Source organism: Sciurus carolinensis, chromosome 8 (assembly GCF_902686445.1).
Source record: "Sciurus carolinensis chromosome 8, mSciCar1.2, whole genome shotgun sequence".
NCBI classification, from domain to species: domain Eukaryota; kingdom Metazoa; phylum Chordata; class Mammalia; order Rodentia; family Sciuridae; genus Sciurus; species Sciurus carolinensis.
In genome coordinates this window covers 132387585-132407228 of record NC_062220.1, presented here as the reverse complement: position 1 = coordinate 132407228, position 19644 = coordinate 132387585, and the positions used below count along the sequence as shown (strand labels likewise).

General features: G+C 53.3%; 1 protein-coding gene across 1 annotated transcript; it reads left to right on the top strand.

Moving 5' to 3' along the window:
• The first annotated feature begins 2155 nt into the window (after nucleotides 1-2155).
• Nucleotides 2156-15296, top strand: Acads (acyl-CoA dehydrogenase short chain). The gene is made up of 10 exons (XM_047561389.1): nucleotides 2156-2312; nucleotides 4288-4451; nucleotides 12486-12635; nucleotides 12822-12933; nucleotides 13336-13487; nucleotides 13601-13771; nucleotides 13851-13988; nucleotides 14144-14239; nucleotides 14474-14530; nucleotides 14626-15296. Exons 1-10 carry the CDS (start codon nucleotides 2267-2269, stop codon nucleotides 14776-14778), a joined length of 1239 nt encoding a protein of 412 aa, XP_047417345.1. The 5' UTR covers nucleotides 2156-2266; the 3' UTR covers nucleotides 14779-15296.
• The last annotated feature ends 4348 nt before the right edge of the window (nucleotides 15297-19644 follow it).

Sequence of the window (19644 nt, the reverse complement as noted above, 5' to 3'; positions counted from 1 at the left end):
AAAATTCACCTCAATAATACAGTCTGATGCATTTTGACAAAGGCACAGTCTTACTGTCCCTACCACAATCGTGATACAGGATACTTTCATCACACCCACTCCAAAACTTAACCTTGAGTTCTGTATGTTTGAAGGCAGTTGCTTCCCCTGCCTCAGCCTCTTGTAATCAGTCTGATGTGTATGTGTGAGTGCGCGCGTGTGTGTATTTTTGACTAGGAATTTAATCCAGGGGTACTATTCCACTGAGCCATGGTCCCAGTCCTTTTAAGTTATTTTGAGACAGGGTCTTGCTAGGTTGTGGAAGCTGGCCTCAAGTTTGCAGTCCTCCTGCCTCCGCCTCCCAAGTTATTAGGATTACAGGTGTGTGTCACCACCCCAGCAGAAAACCTGTGTACTTTTAATATAAAGCTCACCCATGTTTATAGTCATAACTAATACGATTTTAAAATAAGAGGCTGGAGGTGTAGCTCAGCTCAGAGGTAGAACATGGCAGCTCAATGCCCTGGGTTCAGTCCCCATCAACAATAAATAAGGGTCTGATTCAGATGATCTGGGACACTTGTAGCAATTATTATTGCCCTCTGCTCACAAACATGATACTTCTTTCTCCCTCTTCTGCCTATCTTTTTACCCCTAGCTTGTGCCTAGGTGGTTAGGAAGATGATCATAAGGTAAAGACCTCAGTATTTGTCAATGACAGTCATTCATTTGATTTTTTTTTGGGGGGGGGGCGGTGCTGGGGATCGAACCCAGGGCCTTGTGCTTGCAAGGTAAGCACTCTACCAACTGAGCTATCTCCCCAGCCCCCATTCATTTGATTTTTAAAGCAATGGATTGAGAAATTTTGGGGGTGTGCAGGGAGCGGTCTTTTGGGGATTGAACCCAGAGGCACTCAACCACTGAGTCACATCCCCAGCCCTTTTTAATTTTGAAACAGGGTCTCCGTAAGTTGGTTAGAGCCTCACTAAGTCACTGAAGCTTGCTTTGAACTTGCATCCTCCTGCTTCAGCCTCCAGAGTCGCTGGGATTGCCACAGTGCCCAGTTAGAGACTTTCTTTTAAATTCATTTTTTAGTACAAAAGGTTAAATAACTAAGGACATTGCTCTTTTGATTGTTCTCTAGGAAGTGGAGCAAGGTCTTGGAGGGTTTTTGGCACGTTGGGTCAGTGCTGAGGACAGATGCTTGGCTGAGTTATGGGAAGAAAGGCATCTCTGGAGATGTGTGGATTCCTCCAGGGAGTCTTTGGGAGACAGACTGACACTGTGCCAAGGGAGGACCCTCGTGGACAAGTGACACCTTCATTATTTCTGGAGCCGGAGTGTTGACGTCCTGATAAGGGTGCTAGGGATCGGATGCATAGCATTAGGGGGCAGTGCCCTAGCTCCAAATACACCTCTGCCCCGCAGCTGGGAGACTGGGCAGTGGAACGAGAAGTAGCAGTTCCACCTCATCTTCACACCTCTGAGGGAAAGAACTCTGCCTAGCCACCACATTTCATGGGCCTAAATACCAAGCACCAGAGAAAGACAAACCCTTGCTTCTCTTGCGGCCAATGGAACTAGTGGAGGAGATGAAAAGATCATTTCAGATGCAAAATGCCAAGAAAAAACGGGTAGATGGACAGAATGCAGAGGAGAAATACTGGTCTGGTGTGGTCAGGGCAGCTTGGGTGAAGGGCACAGTGATTGCAAAAGCTCAACGTAAGAACAAACTGGAGTCTTAGAGAAAAGCTGCCTACCTGCCTTCTGCGGCTGAAGCAGACAGGGAGCGGCCTGAGCCGCAGAGGTGGGTGGGTAGGGTTAGAGCTTAGCGCCTTAGGCCAGGGGATTGGACTTTAGGAGAGACTGGTTCTTTGAAAAGGGCCTTAGGCCCGCGGCTGCTCCCCTTTTTTGTTCGGGCGGGCTCTCGCTGCGTTGCCCGGATTGGCCCCTAACTCCTGGGCTTGCGAATCCTCCCGGCCAGCGGAAACTCCACGTGCGCCGCCGCACCCAGCTTTGAGGGTTGACATCGGACGACCTTAAGAGACCACTCTGGCCTCTGTGGGAAATTCATCCTTGGTTCTGCCCTGTTAGCGTTTTTATTAACGGGCACCGGCACAGGCAGAAGCCGACAGGAAGTTACCAACCCACCTCTGGGGCGTCTCGGCCCCGCCCCCCCGCCCGAGGGGCGTGGCCTCCGCCGGCGACGGCCCCGCCCCCGGAGTCCGGAACCCGCGCGCTCGCTGCCGGAGGTGGCGGAGGATCCGGTCAGCTTCTGTCCGCGTCCATGGCCGCCGCGCTGCTCGCCCGGGCCTGCGGCCCCCTCCGCGGAGGTGAGTGTGCTTGGGCTGCGCCCCGGGGCCGCGACCCCGGCCCGCCGAGCCGGCGTAGGTCGGGACAGCACGTCTTGCCCCTGCAGCGGGTGGACGCGCTGGCCGCACCCGCTCTGGGAACGCGCGCGGCCTTTACCCCAGTTCGGCTGACACTGGCGGCCGCCTGGCCTGACCCTTCAGGAGTCCCCTGATGCCGCCCAGCGCCATCCCCTGTGGGGCCCCTACCTTCAACCCGGTTCGCACGGCTTGCACCCGCACTCCTGCACCGCGTTTCGCCCCCAGCGGAGTCCCCGGCCCTCCCTTCCTCCTGTGCCGGGCCTGCGATAGAGCTGCTCAGATCGGTGACCTTGGGCAAGACACTCAGTTCCTTGCAGCCTCAGTTGGCCTGAGTGTGAAATGGCCAGTGTATTATTACTGTTCTCATAGAGTGGATGGAAGGATTGAATCACAGGGTTAATAAATTAGCACAATGCTTGGCACATAGCAGGTGTTTCATAATGGTAATTGTTGATTATTTAATACAGTACCTTTCCCATCATATCATTTATCTCCAGGTGAACAGTAGTGACACATACTTGACTGAACCAGTAGTGGCCGATCCACAGATCTGGTAGATCTCACTCCGACTAGTAACAATAAGGGAACCCCTTGATGGAGAACTGTACTAAGCGCTACTGTTAGTATTTCTTCAGTCTCCCACTCCCAGGAGCTCAGTGCTATTGTTGTCCACATTTTATAGAAACTGAGGCTCAGGCTTGGTGTGGTGGCCCATGTCTGTAATCCCAGCAACTCTGGAGGCTGAGGCAGGAGGATCACAACTTCAAGGCTAGCCTCAGCAACTTAGTTAGACCCCAGCTCAAAATAAAAAATAGAAAGGACTGGGGATGTAGCCCAGTGGTAGAGTGCTCCTGGGTTCAATCCCCAGTACCAGGAAAAAAAAAAAAAAAAAAGAAAGAAAAGAAAGAAACTGAGGTTTAAACCCTCATCTAAAGTTATGGACTTGTAGTCATATTTGGTGTTATATTGAGGATTGAATACAATACCGTCTGGAAAGTGTTTAGTGGGCATAGTAAGCATTCAGTTAGCCTGAGGTATTTCTTTTTCTTTCTTTTTTTTTTTTTTTTTAAATATTTTTAGTTGTAGATGGACACAATGCATTTATTTTATTTATTTTTTTTAATGTGGTGCTGAGGATTGAACCCAGTGCCTCACACATGCTAGGCAAGCGCTCTACCACTGAGCTACAACCTTAGTCCCAGGCTGGGGTTTTTCAACAACAGCATTGGCATTTGGGCTGACCATATTATTTCTTTGTTTATATATTTATTTAGAGAGGATTCTTGCTATGTTGTCCAGGCTGGCTTCAAGTTCTTGGGCCCCAGTGATCTTCCTGTCTCAACTTCCTGAATAACCGAGACCATAAAAGCTCTGCTGTCGCACAGAACATGATTGTTTCTTTTTTCTTCCTTTCTTCCTTTCTCTCTCTCTCTCTCTCTCTCTCATTTTTTTTCCCCTGTACTGGGGATTGAACTTGGGGCTGGCACCTGCTAGGCAAGTGTTCTACACTGAGCTACATCCCCAACCCTTTTTATTATTTTTTGTCATGAGACAGGGTCTTGCTAAGTTGCCTAGACTGGCCTTGAACTTTCGATCCTCCTGCCTCAGCCTCCCAAGTAGCTGGAATTATAGGCATGTGTGACCCTCCCCAGCTCCCTAATTCTTTCTTGTGGGGACTGTCCTGTGCATGGTAGGATCTCTGACTTCTGTCCACTGGATACCAATAGCATTTAGTTATGACAAGCAAAATTATCTCCAGACATTGCTGGTTGTCCCTTGGGGATCAAAATTGTCCTTGGTGAAGAACCTCTGAGTCAGTGGGTCACGATTATTGTTATTAACTATTATTATTACTATTATTATTATTCAAGATCTCTTTCATTCTCCTTCTGCTGACTCCTGCTGTTCCTGCTGGCAGCTCTCCATGCTCAGGCCTGGCGGAGGTTACACACCATCTACCAGTCTGTGGAACTGCCTGAGACACACCAGATGTTGCGGCAGACATGCCGGGACTTTGCCGAGAAGGAGCTGTTTCCCATTGCAGCCCAGGTGGACAAGGAACATCTTTTTCCCGCTGCCCAGGTGAGTGCACCAACCACAGCAGCCCATGATGGCCATCTGCCCTCAGATGAGTGGTTACAATGGATGAGAGGCGACAGTAACAGCCACAGGCACTAAGAGTCAAGGATCCCCAAAGTAAAGCCTGGAACCCCAAAGATGCTGAGTCCACCATGAGACCTTTAGCCAGGATTTTGCTTCTAGAACAGTACTAATAAATGACAGGTGGTCTACAGGCTTCAGTGCTTACAGGGTGCTTGCCACGCGCCCTTCCTCACCCGCGTGCTGTGAGGTCCAGGTGTCGTCGTATCCCCATTGTGGAGTTGAAGAAACTCAAGCCTGTGAGCAGGTCGAATAATGTACCCAAGGTCCTGGAACTAATCAGCTGCAGAGCAGGGGCTGTCCCAGGTCTCGCTTCTCTTAAACCTTGAGAACCCCACCAAGTGCCCTCCTGTGTTCTGTTTATGTCCATCCACATGCAATGAAATGTTTAAGCTGCTACCGATGCACCCTCGACCTGGCAAGATATCCGGCAAATGGTGTAAATGCTTAATAGATACTTGTTGAATCACTGATTTGTGAAAGAGCAGATGTCAGGTGCTGCATCACACGCCTGTAATCCCAGCGACCCGGGAGGCTGAGACAGCAGGATCACAAGTTTAAAGCCAGCCTGGGCAACTTAGTGAGACCCTGTCTCAAAATAAAAATATAGGGCTGAGGTGGTGGCTGAGTGGTAGAGCACTTGCCTAGCACGGGTGAGGCACTGGGTTCGACTTTCAGCACTGCACATAAAGAGATGAATAAAATAAATGTCCATCAACACCTTAAAAAATATTTTTAAAAAATTTTAAAAATTAAAAACATATATATAAAGGGTTGGGGGTGTGGCTCAGTGGTAAAGCACCCCTGGGTTAAATCTCTGCCCCCCTGGAAAAAAGCAAATGTTTCTTGCCTTTATTTCAGTCAGCGTGGTTCAAGAATTATGGTCCCCGTGTACATGTCCTGCAGGCTCTGAGGCCACTCTTCCAGCTTAATGAGCATTGTGTGGTCATTACCCTGGGCACTGTGCCTGGACTGTGGGAAGACCCGAGGAGCTCTAAGCTGAACACACAAGTGGCATCCTGGGTACCGCAGTCGACTGGGCATCTTGTAGGTATTAGACACGTCAGCTTCTTTAATCCTGAGTCTGCGTGTCGCCTTCTGGAAGGACTGCAAGGATGAAGTAAGAGCCTGTTTCCCAGATACCTGGTGCCTGGTTCCTGAACAACGGTAGCTGTTAATGTGATAGTTGTTATTTTCATTACCATTGAGGAAACTGAAGCCCAGAGAAGTGCAGCGTCTTCCAAGGGTCTGCTGGTGTGTGGAGCGAGGCTTCACAGCCCGGGTCTGGCTGGCTCCAGAACCTTCCCCCACCATCCATGTGGTTGTGGCAGAGGCCCAGCTGGCAGGCAGGGAAGCCCCATTCTGGTTGGGAATAGTGCCGTCAAGCCTGCGCTGTCCTGCCCCGCTGTACCCACCACACACTTTGCTCTCGGTGACCTCGACTTTTAGTGCCTTTGGGTGAGATGAGCAAAAAGGCGAATTCTTGGTGAGGAGGGAAAGGGGAGATGCAGACGGGCCTCTGCGACAGCAGCAGTTCAGGGCACTTCGTTCAAGGCTGCTGCCCGAGACTCAGCTGTGCGTTGGAATCTTTCTGCCAAGTGACAGATGGCCTGGTTTGTTTTTCCTATATTCTACTCTCTCAAATTATTACCAATATCACAAACATAGATTTGCTCTGTGCAAGAAAACGGGTGATAGAAGCAAAACATTTTTCCAGCCCATTCTTAACTAGTCCTCTGGCTTTGTACTTTCCTGCCTGCTCTACGGGAGGGGGACATTGCAAGTTCACCCTTCTAAACGGTGGCAGAAATAGGGCTTGGAGGACGTAAGGGGCCGCAGCCTCTCTTCCTTCCATCACGTTGCGGGGACCCAGGAAGGATTGCCTCAGTGCATGAGGGTAGCTGAGTGGACAATAGCGTCTCTGTTTGGTTTTATTATTTTCCAGGTGTTTGCACATCTGAAACCTCATTAGTCCTGCTGTCGCTTGTCTCTGTTTGCAGGCGAGGTGTGCATTACCTCTGGCTGTAGGGCTAGGGAGGAAGCAGCGCCAGGCCTTCTGATCTTGCCAGTGCACCACATGAGCTAGGTGCTTGTTTGGTGGCCGATGCCTGGGTTACTCCTCAGTGTTTGCTTCTCTCAGCTAAGGATTAAGGCCTGCTTCCTTATTGCTTTTATCCCTGTCACCGAGTATGGTGCTAAGTGCCCAGTAACAGAAGGGAATCCTGGAATAAGGCAGGCAGGAGACTCAAAGAACTAGACACACACAGATCATGTGGCATGTCTGCAGAATTCCATGTTACACATGAGTGTTTTGGAGTCCCCAGCGTCACAAACGTGAAAGAACAAAAATCACACAAAAAAACAAAATCATAATAATAATAACATTGATAGCTAACATTTGGTGGCTTGGATGTTCCAGGCGTATATCCATTTATTTAATCATTTAATCTTCAAGACAACACAATAAGTGGCATTTAATTATCTCCAGTCTTTAGATGAGGAAACTGAAGCCAGAGGTTAAGTTTCTTGCTCAATCATTGCACGGATGGTGAGTGAGCCAGATACTGACCTCTGAACCACCCCCTGCCTACAATTTACTTAGCGATTTCTGGTGTTTTTCCCTAAGGTATTTTTTGTTACCCCCCAAAAGTAGGCTCCCCAAAAAGTAGGTTTAAGAGGGAAGGGTCAAGGGGAAAGGAATCGCGAGGCAGTTAGTCCAAGAATTAGGAGAAAGGCTAGTGCCAATTGGTGCTCTCTGTGGCTGGTTTTGTAACCTTAATTGATCTTTAGTCTTTTTATGTACAAACTAATAAGTGAAAGAAACAATTATGAATTCATAAAGCCTTTTTGCTATAAAGAGGAGTAGGAGCTGCTGGGTATGGTGGCACATGGCTACCTGTAATCCCAGCCACTCAGGAGGCTGAGGCAGGAGGATTGCAAGTTCAAAGCCACTCTCAGCAAATTATCAAGACCCTGTGACTAATAAAATATAAAAAAAGAGCTGGGGCTGTGGTTCAGTGGCTAAGCGCTCCTGGGTTCAATACCTGGTACAGAAAAAAAAAAAAAAAAAAAGAGGAATAGGAAACAGAATGGTATCCCCGACCAATTCTGAACTTCTTAACCTTGAAATATGTATTTATGTGTATAAAACTGAAGCCACTTTCTTCTCATTCACTTGGTGAATTGTTATTGAACAAAGCAAAACCTGCTTTTCTTCCTCTTGCCTTATTCTATTGTAGTAGGCCACACAGAAACTTCTAGAGTCAAACTCCATTTTTCTTCTCCCTCCTGCCCATTGACTCTTATTAATTCCACCTGAAAATGTCACCCCACCACTTTCTCTCATTTCTTCCAACCAGAACTTATTTCTCTGTCCCAAGAGCATTTCATTTGTAATTCGTAATACTCTTGTGCTTCTCACATTCCATGTGTCCCTTTATTTTTTTTATTTTTATTTTTTTTCAGTCCTGGGGATCAATTGAGCGTATTGTTCTCGGCCACTGAGCTACATCTTCAGCCCTTTTTATTTATTTATTTATAATTTTTTTTAGATGTTGATAGGCTTTGATTTTATTCATTTGTTTATATGTGGTGCTGAGAATCGAACCCAGTGCCTCACACATGCCAGGCAAGTGCTCTACCACTGAGCCACAACCCCTGCCCCCTTTTATTTTGAGACAGGGTCTCACTAAGTTGCTGAGGCTGGCCTCAGACTTGTCATCCTCCTGCCTCAGCCTCCCAAGTTGCTGGGATTACAGGCATGTGCCACCATGCCCAGATTGCATATGTGTTTTAAAAAATATATTCTAATTTTTAATTGACACATAGTCATTGCACATAATTATGGGACACAGTGTGACATTTCAGTACGTAGATACAATGTGCAATGATCACATCAGCATAATTGCCCTATCTCTCCCCTTAGACATTTTATTTCTTTGTGTTGGGAGCATTCAAAATCCACTCTAGTGGCTGTTTTGAAATATTTAATCGGTTGGTGTCAACCATAGTTACCCTCCCCTTCTCTCGTGTGTGTAATGAAATCAGGTATTTCAGTCAGTCAGCTTCCTGCGGGCAGGTTGGGTGCTTGTTCTTGCTCTCGTCTGTCTGTCCAGTGGAACACCTTGTATGTAGTCAGTGCTCAATAGCCAGCAGGTGCCTGTAGGGTTTTGCTGAATTGAGCCAGATTGGACACCTGTTAGGTAAGCGCCAGGTCCTGGCCTCCTTTGTGGCAGCCCCTAGCCCACACCCTTGGCGGGATCTGGAGGAGGCTGCTGGCAGGGCTGGGGTGGAACCCCACCTCTGGGCTGCGAGGCAAGAGCTCTTCCCTCCTTGGTTTTCTCTAGAATCAGTGGCGACTCTTGAGCAAGGTAGGAAATGTTATTTTTCAAAGGCAATTAGTGAATACAGGTAAGCCCAGGATAAATTTAGTATTTTTGAAATGCGAGTTTTAGGTGAGAAGTGCCTTGGAGCGTGGTTTTCGTAGAAGTCCTTCCGTCCTTTTTTTTTTTCCCCACTTTATAAAGAAAAGGGGTTTGTTTAGCTCATGATCCTGGAGATTCAAAGTCCAAGATCAGGTAGTGTTGTTTTGGTTTCTGGCAAGGACCTACAGTGACGGCCACTGGAGCACCTGTGGGGGGGTCGGGTCACGTGCCCAAACAGGAGGGCCGAGGGCCAAGTGCCCTTTAGACGTCCCCAGATCCGAGGGCAGGTGGCAGGCGCCGCAGGCTGCTTGGCGTGTCCTGGGAGGGCGGCCTCCGCGCTCTCACGGTTGCGAGCGTGGGAATCACGGAGCTGGCACAGTTGGGGGGTGGCCTCTTTCTAGGGTGCATCCAGTTGCTGGTTCAGTGACACAAGGGACCAAGAGCCACACTGGGACCGCTCTGGGAGGTGGCCCCTTGAGAGGGCGCTGAAGGCCGGGGCTCAGGAAATGCTGCCCTCTCGGGGCTGCCCGGCTGCGGTCAGCGGCCACCGTCCACTTCCCCCGTGGGAAATGAGGCGACACTGGACGCGGGTGCTCCCCTTGCCCCGCCACTCGCTCTTCCTTTCGCGTTGGCCGCTTCTCTTGGTTCGTGTGGCCTCCTCTCTCTTGTGCGCCCTCCTTCCCTCACTGCCGGCCTCGAGTCTCTTTCTCAGGATCCCTGAACGAGTGTGCATTGTCCCCAGGATGGCTTCCATCCCCAGCTTCTTTCTGGAATGTTCCCGGGCTGGCCACAGCACGTTGCCTGAAACGCAGGGATCTAGTCAAGAATGCGAGCCAGGGAACGGCCGGGCCTTCCTGATGGAGTGGGATGGGTGGCCGTGTGCCGGCTCAGGGGTGGGAACGCGTCCCTTTTGCAGATGGAGGTGGATGTTTTGGAAGCAAAGCGCCGAGGGTGCGAGGAACGCGGATCCGGAGGGCAGAGGGCGGCGCATGCGTGAAGCGCTGTGGCTTGTGAGCTCCTCCCACTGCCAGCGCCGGCCCAGGGCAGCCAGAGCGAAGGACAGGCATGCCAGGGTCCCCGCTTGCTTCCGGGGGCCTGGCCCTGACACTGCTCCGCGTGTCGGTTCCCCATCTGGAAAAGGAAAGGGAGGCGATCGCAGCTCTGCCCACCGGGCAGGAGACCCAGCGTGTTAGGCGGGTGCGCACAGCGGGATTCACGGAAGGAGCCCGAGCGTTTCCCACCTGCCCGGGGTTCTGGATGCGCTGTTTCTTGGGATGCAGTGGCAGTGGAGTCGTGGGAGAGCCTCTCCTCCATCCTTTATCCTAGGGCAGTCTGCAGGAGAGCGGGGTGCGCCTTAGGATCCGGGGAGATCTGGTGCTGTTTGTGGGGTGAGGCAGCGTGAGCTCTCAGCCCGTCTCCTGCTGGGAGGCAGGAGGGAGAGCATTCATCAGGGCTCCTGTCTGCGGGGCACGGGGCCTAGAGCCCTGCGCATTTCTAGCACCTGGTAGAGCCGGGTCCAGCCGCAGAGGCGTTGCGTAACAAACCCCCCTTGTCGCCCTGGAAGAGGTTTGCTGGATGCCTCGAGCACAGCTAGAGAGGTGCTCTGCCCCGAGCCGCATTTGTGCCAGTACTGTGCTAAGTCACCATCTTCTCCACACAGTAAAATGCTGCAGAAACCACTCTTGACATTGGACTTGCCTGATCCCTGGCTGATTCCTGCCCTGAAATGATGTACATTTCTGGTCAGGCACAGTGGTGCACTTCTGTCAAGCCAGTGACTCAGGAGGCTGAGGCAGGAGGATTGCAGATTTGAGGCCAGCCTCAGCAACTTAGTGAGACCCTCAGCAACTTAATGAGACACTGTCTCAAAATTTAAAAAAAGGCTGGGGATGTAGCTCAGTGGCAAAGCATGGTGGGTTCACTCCCCAGTGCCCCACCTCAAGTGCATATTTCTGAGGAGGGTCACACCCTCTCCCCCAGGTGTGTGGCGGTCACAGAATGACCAGGGATCAGGACGTGGTTCTCTCTGGAGGCTGCCCTGTGCCTCCTGCACTCTGACCAGCTCCTTCCTTGAATGCTTCCACCTCGGGGTCTGCAGAGCTTGATCAGCACCTGGGGGCAGCACAGTGCCACTTGGCAGACGAGTCTGTGCCCGCTGGTGTTATGCAGGGCAGACCCAGAGGTGGGGAAGGCTCACCCTGGAACTGGAGTCTTGCAAGATGGTTTTCCAGGGGAACAGTCCAAGGAAGAGTCAAATAAGCAGTCATAGAGGGACAGGGATTATTACCGAAGTTATCCCAGCAGGTTGACAGGTGCCCCTTCTCCTGTGTCATTGTAAATAAGAACTCTCAGCCCCCGGTGATGCCACGTGCCGTCACCGAGCAGGTACTGGGCTCATCAGCCCTCAGAACAAAGTACTGTTTTTTGGGAGGGAGGAATCAAAACTTTTAGAATCCAGAAGTAATATTAATTATAGAGAAAGAAGAAAAGACTGGCAAGCCTTGTTCTTGGTTTAATCTTGAAGTGAAATAGTAAGAAAATGGTTATAAGAATGAGCCTGTATCCATGCCTCTGCATCCACGGGTTTGGCCAACAGAGGATCAGATATATTCAGGGAAAAAAAAACAAAAAACAAAAAACACAAGCTCTTATCAGCCATTCTTTCCTTTTCCTGGCGCTGGGTGTATAGCACTGGGGAAAAGTCGCTGTCCCTCGTGATCACAAAGGAAGGCCTTCGTCAAAATGAGCACAGGAACAGGTGTGAAATCCTGGCTGCGGGAGGATTGTGAAGGTGTGGCAAAGGTGTGGCAGGCGTGTGACTAGAGGACTTAGTGCACAGAGGTGCTTGAGCTGAGATCAGGAGAGGAGGAGCAGAAGCAGTGGCACTCACCTGTGATCCCAGCTGCTTGGGAGCCGAAGGCAGGAGGATCTCGAGTTCAAAGGCAGCCTCAGCAACTTAGCCTTGAGCTAAGCAATTCAGCGAGACCCTGTCTCTAAATAAAATATTTTTTTAAAGGGCTGGGGATGTGGCTCAGTTGTTAAGCACCCCTGGGTTCAATCCCCAGTACCAAAATAAATAGGAAGGAAGGAAGGAAGGAACGAAGGAAGGAAGGAAGGAAGGGAGGGGAAAAGGAAAAGGAAAGGAAAAGAAAAGGAGAAAGAAAAGAAGGAAAGGAGGAGAAAAGAACTAGTTTGTAGAGGGCATTGCTGACAGAAGACAGCATGTGCAAAGGCCCTGTGGTGGGGAGAGGAGCATATGCATGTGTGCTACATAGCTAGGGGACTGAAGGCAGGTCAGTTCACCTTGAAGTCCCCTAAAAGCTTTCTGTGCCTTCTGCCTGCTCGCTGGTGTGGCTGTGGACTGAGAGGTGAGCAAGCATGGGGTGTGGAGCAGGTGGCTTGGTGACTGATGCCATCACAGCTCCACTGGGCTGGGTCCTCGGTGTCTGGACTCGGGGACGGGCGTGGGTGAGTGGGGACAGGCCTGAGCGCCTGCAGGTGTGCCTCTCCATCACCTCCTTCCCCCCGCCAGGTGAAGAAGATGGGTGAGCTCGGGCTTCTGGCCATGGACGTGCCCGAGGAGCTCAGTGGCGCTGGCCTGGACTACCTGGCCTACTCCATCGCCATGGAGGAGATCAGCCGGGGCTGCGCCTCCACCGGAGTCATCATGAGTGTCAACAACGTGAGGCTCGCAGGACACGCAGGTGGGGGGAGGCACCCGCGGGGCAGGGCCCTGGCCAGGGGAGCGGCGGCCAGCAGCCAGCCTGGGCCTCCCGCCCTCCTCCCCGGAGTAGTCTCTGGACTTGGTCCCACGGAGTGGACTGCAGGCCACAGGGTGGCCTCTGACTGCTCCCCGCTGTCCCTGCAGTCTCTCTACTTGGGGCCCATCATGAAGTTCGGCTCCCCGGAGCAGAAGCGGCAGTGGGTCACGCCTTTCACCAGTGGTGACAGAATTGGCTGCTTTGCCCTCAGCGAACCAGGTACTGGGGGCTGACCTCAGAATCAGGTGATGGACCCAGATGGGAGCTGGGTGACCCGGGAGGGCAGGGCCAGGGCCTGTGCTGCCGGGTGGGGGCCTGCTGCTCCCTGTCCCCTGGTCAGGAAGGCCCTGTGGGCAGCGAGGCCATCTTCACGGGGGGATGCTGCTGCCCCCCTGGTTTGCAAGGAAGATTGGGCTTTGGGTCCCTCCAGCTTGAGGTGCCCCACCCACACGCAGCCCCTGAGCCTTCCTGGCCTGGTCTTTGAGCGGTTTGGGAGCTGGTGCAGCCTAGAGCTTTCTCAGGAGCCCGCGTCCAGGGTCTTCGTGCCCACCAGTCAGGGCGAGGCCCGGTGCCCTGGTGCGGTGGAGGCCACATGGGGTCCTGAGTCTGTGTGTGGGGCAGGGAACGGCAGTGACGCGGGAGCCGCTTCCACCATGGCCCGGGCAGATGGTGACTCATGGGTCCTGAACGGCACCAAAGCCTGGATCACCAATTCCTGGGAGGCCTCAGCCACCGTGGTCTTTGCCAGCACCGACAGATCCCTGCAGAACAAGGTGGGAGCCCGGCTGGCGGCTTGTCTGTCGTCTTGGCAACAGGGTGGGGCTGAGGGCAGCTTCTGGACCAGGCGGCTTCAGAGAAAATCACTCAGGCGCTTGGGGCCTTTCAGGGCATCAGTGCCTTCCTGGTCCCCATGCCAACACCTGGACTCACGTTGGGGAAGAAGGAGGACAAGCTGGGCATCCGGGCCTCGTCCACGGCCAACCTCATCTTTGAGGACTGTCGCATCCCCAAGGAGAACCTGCTGGGCGAGCCGGGGATGGGCTTCAAGATCGCCATGGTGAGCCTGGCAGTGGGGCAGCGCCTGGGGCCAGGCCCTGGGCCCGACGCAGCCACTGACAGGCAGGCGGTCCCCACAGCAAACCCTGGACATGGGCCGCATCGGGATCGCCTCCCAGGCCCTGGGCATTGCCCAGGCTGCCCTGGACTGCGCCGTGAACTATGCTGAGAACCGCAGGGCCTTTGGGGCGCCCCTCACCAAGCTCCAGAGCATCCAGGTAATGGCCTGTCGGCGTCTTTCGGAGCTGTGTCTGATGCCAGTGGCGGGGAGAGAAGCTCAGCCTCTTCCCTGCGCCCACGTCTTCCTCCCCCTGCGTCCCTGTCCTCGGAGAGGAGGAGGTACACTTGCTGATGGGGGGCTGGGTTGTTGCAGTTCAAGCTGGCAGACATGGCGCTGGCCCTGGAGAGTGCCCGGCTGCTGACCTGGCGTGCGGCCATGTTGAAGGACAATAAGAAGCCTTTCACCAAGGTGCCTGTGGGGACGGGGGCCCCCAGCCGTGGCCCAGCACCCAGGGAGGGGGTGCAGGGGACTCTGAGGGACGACTCTGGATGGGTCTGGGTTCCTTGGCCCCTGTGGTCAGAGGCGTGGCCCTGTGGGTTTATTGTGCAGAGGGGGGACTCCCGCAGGCCCACCCCTGCTGCAGGGTCATGGGGTGGGGGTCCCCTGAAGGTGAAGTTGCTGACTGCCATCCCTGCTGGTTAGGAGGCGGCCATGGCCAAGGTGGCTGCATCCGAGGCTGCGACAGCCATCAGCCACCAGGTGAGCACTCGGGCGCATGGACAGGGCCCACCCGGGTCCTGAGTGGTGGGGTCTTCCCTCTCTTCTGCCTCCTGAGCCCCTGCTTTCTGTCTTAGGCCATCCAGATCTTGGGCGGCATGGGGTACGTGACGGAGATGCCAGCTGAGCGGCACTATCGGGACGCCCGCATCACTGAGATCTATGAAGGCACCAGCGAGATCCAGAGGCTGGTGATTGCTGGGCACCTGCTCCGCAGCTACCGGAGCTGAGGCTCCGGGGGCCCAGTGCCCACCAGGCAGAGCCACGTGCCTTAACCTGGACTCCACGCAACGGGGCAGGCCGCCCTGGCCTCTGCTCTGCAGGGACTAGTGGGCGCCCTGCCTCCTCACCCCAGATCAGGGCGTCTCAGGGAGAGGACCGGCAGGCTGCTGTGACCTCCGACTGAGGACACACCCGCCTTCAGCGTGGATTCTGGGTTCTGACACCCCTTCTGACCGACTGTGCCTCATTTTCTTCACCTGAGTGGCCATGGCCTCCTTCAGGCAGGACCACGGGGAGGGCTAAATGACACCGTGCTGTCCGTGGCCCTGCAGCTCCGCATGAAGACTCGGGAGGAGCTGGTGACCGAGCCTTCGTAGCAGCAGTTGTGGTCTCGGGCCCTGGGGTCCCAGGCTTGGCAAGTCTGTAGGGCTGGGTTGTGGAGCCTCCTCAGGTACAGATGAGCACAGGTGGGTGGCCTGCTGGTCACGTGTGGGAACTGACTGCCAATAAACATACCTGTGCCCTCCCCTCGCGTCTTCGCCCTCACTGGGTCTTTTGTTGTTCCCTGCTGTCAAGGGACCCCACGCTTAGTGTGGTGGACCACTGGCCCTCGGAAAGCTCCAGGCTTCAGCGGGCAGGGCTGTCCAAGCAGGAGGTTCGGGGGTCTGGTCAAGTGCCAGCTGCAAGGTCCACGTGCTTCACTCAAGGCCAAGTGCCTTCATCAACCCCGCTGGCCGGGCTGCAGGTACGCAGCGCGCGGGCCTTTCAGGTGGGAGCCTTGGGCCCGCGCAGCCAAAGGCAGGAACCATAGGCAGGAAGCACAGGCAGGCCCCGCCGCCAGCCTGCCGGGCGGGCGCAGCGATCCGCAGGCAGCGAGGGCTCGGGAGTGCTCGGCAGCCATGCACCAAGGGTCATCCTGCTCTGTCCTCCAGAGACCCCACTGAATGACAGCTGGCCTTCCTGCCCCTCTGCACACCCGCCGGGGGTTTCCTAGGCGCCCCTGCCTACAAGCCCCAGAAGGGAGGGGGCGGAGCCAGACGTTGAGGGACCCAGGCCGCTGGGGTGTTGGAGTGCTGCAGGTGCCACCCCACTGAGCCAGTCTGGGAGAGGGGGTCTTGCCAGGGTCCTGGTGCCCCGCCGGAGCCTGAGCTTTTAGCTGCTTGGGACAGTGTTGTGAGTAAAGAATCTGGAGAGAAAACCGTGGCAAGGAGCTTTCGAAGGAGGCGGGCAGCTCTGCAGCAGAGGAGGGGCAGGAAGGCCAGCTGTCATTCAGTGGGGTCTCTGGAGGACAGAGCAGGATGACCCTTGGTGCATGGCTGCCGAGCACTCCCGAGCCTTCGCTGCCTGCGGATCGCTGCGCCCGCCCGGCCGGCTGGCGGCGGGGCCTGCCTATGCTTCCTGCCTATGGTTCCTGCCTTTGGCTGCGCGGGCCCAAGGCTCCCACCTGAAAGGCCCGGCGCGCTGCGCACCTGCAGCCCGGCCAGCGGGGTTGATGAAGGCACTTGACCTTGAGTGAAGCACGTGGACCAGGCCCGGGGGAGGGAGGAGCTTCCCGTACAAGTGTCCCGGCTGCAGGTGGGTTCTGTGGACAGGGCGGCAGGTGGTGTCTCCCTGCTGAGGAGGCGCACCTACGGCCCCCCAGGGGCACCTCCCTTCGTGCTTTGACAGCAGGCAGCCGCCTGGGCTGCTCACAGAAGCTCGGGTGTCTGTCCTCCTGGCTCCAGGTAAGTGCTCAGAGGGTCTGGCTCAAGCTCACTCCTGCTGGTCTCCTTGAGGTGCCCTTGTTCCCTGGACTTGGCTAGAGGTGTGGAGAGCAGAGGGGGCTTTGGGTGTCTCCCAGAAACTGCATTTGGCCCTCCCTGCCTAGGGGCAGATGAGTATCGTCCCTCCCTGGGTCATGACCCTGGGTGAGGTCCTTGTGAGCCTGGGAGCAGCAGAGAGCGGACGGTCAGAGGCTCCGAGGTCTCTCCAGCTGGTGGCGCTGGTTCTTGGCCAGGAGTGGTAGGGGACAAGTGCCCTGGGGAAGCTGTTCCTGTAGGTGGTGGGGGAGGGGAGAGGTGTGAGGCTCAGAGGGGAGTGGGGGGCACCCAAACTCTACCTGTACCCCAGGCAGAGGCAGCAGTGGGGACCCAGCTGACCCCTCTCAGGACTCTAGCTGCACCTGGTTGGTGTTCAGGCCTCCCTCTGAGAGGCGTCTGCGCGTTGAAGGTGGTGACAGCCAGCCTGGACCACCCTGTGCCCAGCGGGGAAAGGGCATTGTCCAAGTGGTGGTCACAGGTTCCTGCTTCTCCAGAACCACGTGGAGCCCAGGGCAGAGAGCCAGCTTTGGAGGCCACACTGTTGTAGATAAAGGAACTGAGGCTCTGAGCCCAGTTCCGGCCTTGTGCTTCAAGGAGCCGTCGGAGTCCCAGGTCTGTTCCCTCTACTGGGAGGGGATCAAGCCAGGAGCCATGACTTGCGCCAGGCACTGGCCTGTCTGCCGAAGGCCCTGCTTGATTAAAACTCAATTCCGAGCTCTACCCGGCCCATCAGAACCTGCACTGTTCAGGAGTAAGGCAACAGGAGCTTCGCACCTCAGCAGGACAGCTAGGACCCTCACCTGCCTGCCAACAGGACAGTTACCCAAAATGTCCCATCTGCAGAGCCGCGTTCGGATTTTGCCATTATGTCTCAATGTCTTTAGGGGCATTTTTTTTCAAGGTCGGGGCCAGGTGTTGCATTGAGTCTCGAGGTCACCAGTCTCCTTCGCTCTAGGGCAGTTCCCCAGACTGAGGGTGGCATTTTAGAAATGTCCAGGCTGCTGGTAGATCGGGCAGATGGTCTCCCCATGATTAGCTGCGTCGTGGGCAGGAATTCTCCTCCTGACGCAGAGCTTTTTGTACTTTGCCCTTCATCTCCCGGCGTCTGCCGGTTCCGTCCGTCTTCCCAGCCATATTCGTCTTTGTTGGCTTTATTGACATTCGATATTTGGCTTTTGAATAGTATTCAAGAGTTCTGTTGCTTCCTTCTACTTGTTTTGTGGGTTTAATTTGATTTTTTTTTTTTTCATGACTTTTGTTTTGGATTTTGGTGGTGCTGGGTTGGCACCAGGGCCTTGGGTACAGATGCTGGGTAAGTGCTGGCCCTACCACAGGCTGTCCCCAGCCCTCATTTGCTTTTCCTTTCCACCTTCCAAGGCTGGCTGCCATGGATGGCTTTAGGTCTTTTTCCCCCTAATAAATGGATTAAAAGTTACGCATTTCTAAGTGTGGCTTTTGCTTCATTTCACACATTTTGAATGTCTTATTATGACTTGGTTTTCTGAGTTCCATTGTACTTTCTCCTTTACTGGTATTTAGAAGACTTTAAAAAAAATTAATGTGGTGTTTCCTTAGGAATTTTTTGTTACTGATTTTTTAAAATTATGATAAAATTTACCAGTTTTACTATTTCAAAGTGTGCAATTTAGAGGAATTTAGGTCATTTACAATGTCTAATTTCTCAAAAGGAAACTACACTGATTATTATTGATTTCTACCTCAGTTGCATTATGGGCTCAGGACATTTTCTGCATTATCTAAACTCTTCAAAATTCATTGAAATTTGCTTCAGGGCCCCAAGTTACTTTTTCTGAAAAGTGAATGTTTCAGAGATTTTTTTTTCTAAGTCGACATATGTAGCTTAGTTCATTTAGTTTGATTGCTACATGGTGTCCCCTTGTGTAAACATACTATATTTTGAGGTAATTTCCAGTTTTCCACCGTTCTAAACCCTGGTGCAGTGAACATTCTGGAATGCGTCTCCTTGTTCATGTATGAGAACTTCTGGGCATTGAAGTCGAAGTGGGCTTGCTGAGCCATAGGCATCTCGTTTCTTTAACTTTACCAGATATTGCCAAAGTGCCCTCCGGGGCAGTGGGACCAAGGGATCCCTCTGACTGTGTTCAGGCCTGTCCCTTACAGGTTTTCTTCAGTTTGGTGTGACTGCACGCCTTGTCACTGTTTACTGACCATTCCGCTGTGAGTTGCCACTGGTGTCTCATGTCTCCCCCGTGGGTCGTCTCTCCTTTCCTTACTGATTGGTAGTTGTCCTGGTCTGTATTCTGGACTCTAATAATTTATCAGCTGTAGAGTTGCAAAACAAACAAACAAAAAAAACCTAGTGTGTGACTTTCCCTTTTAAACATTTTTAAAAAAATATTTAATGTTCACTTTTGAAAAAATTGTTTTGCAAGTTCTGTCTATACTCTGCAAATGTTCCACATACAGGTTTCAGGTTAAAAAGGTCAGTCACCTTCTTGGGGGTGGTCTGGAGGCATCCTTCGGATCTTTCCTGTGGGTGGGTCTAAAAGCATCTCATTTATGTGTCCCCGCTGCAACAGGTCCAATACTGTATTACTGGGCTTCCTTTTTTCTACTTTACATTTTTCTACATCAGCATATTCTTTTTTAAAAAAATAGTTTTAGGTGGAGATGGACACAATACCTTTATTTTAGTTACTTATTTTTATGTGGTGCTGAGGATCAAACCCAGTGCCTCACACATGCCAGGCAAATACTCCACCACTGAGCCACGACCCCAGCCCCTCTGCATCGGTGTTTCTGATCACACATTCTTTTCAACTGTCTTTAAACACTCAGTGGTGTGGAGTACCTTCAGTTCTGCCAACACGCTCTCCAGCTGTTGGAGGCCCTGGTCCCACATCTTCTCCAACACTGGACGTTCTCAGGTGCTGTGCTCTGGATCTTGAGTGTCCCCCAAGGGCCTGTGTGTTGCAGGCTTGACCCCCCGGGAGGTGCTGTTGGGAAGTGGTGGAATCTTTGGGGGGTGGAGGAGTAGGACGTCTCATATCACTGGAGGTGTGCCCTCAAAGGGGAACTGTGGGACCCAGCCGA

Excerpts from the sequence above, each read along its gene's own strand:
- Acads (XM_047561389.1), top strand. The coding sequence starts at position 2,267 with ATGGCCGCCGCGCTGCTCGCCCGGGCCTGCGGCCCCCTCCGCGGAG. Across the intron at positions 4,452-12,485 it reads ATCTTTTTCCCGCTGCCCAG|GTGAAGAAGATGGGTGAGCT; the intron begins GTGAGTGCACCA and ends TCCCCCCGCCAG. Across the intron at positions 14,240-14,473 it reads ATAAGAAGCCTTTCACCAAG|GAGGCGGCCATGGCCAAGGT; the intron begins GTGCCTGTGGGG and ends CCTGCTGGTTAG.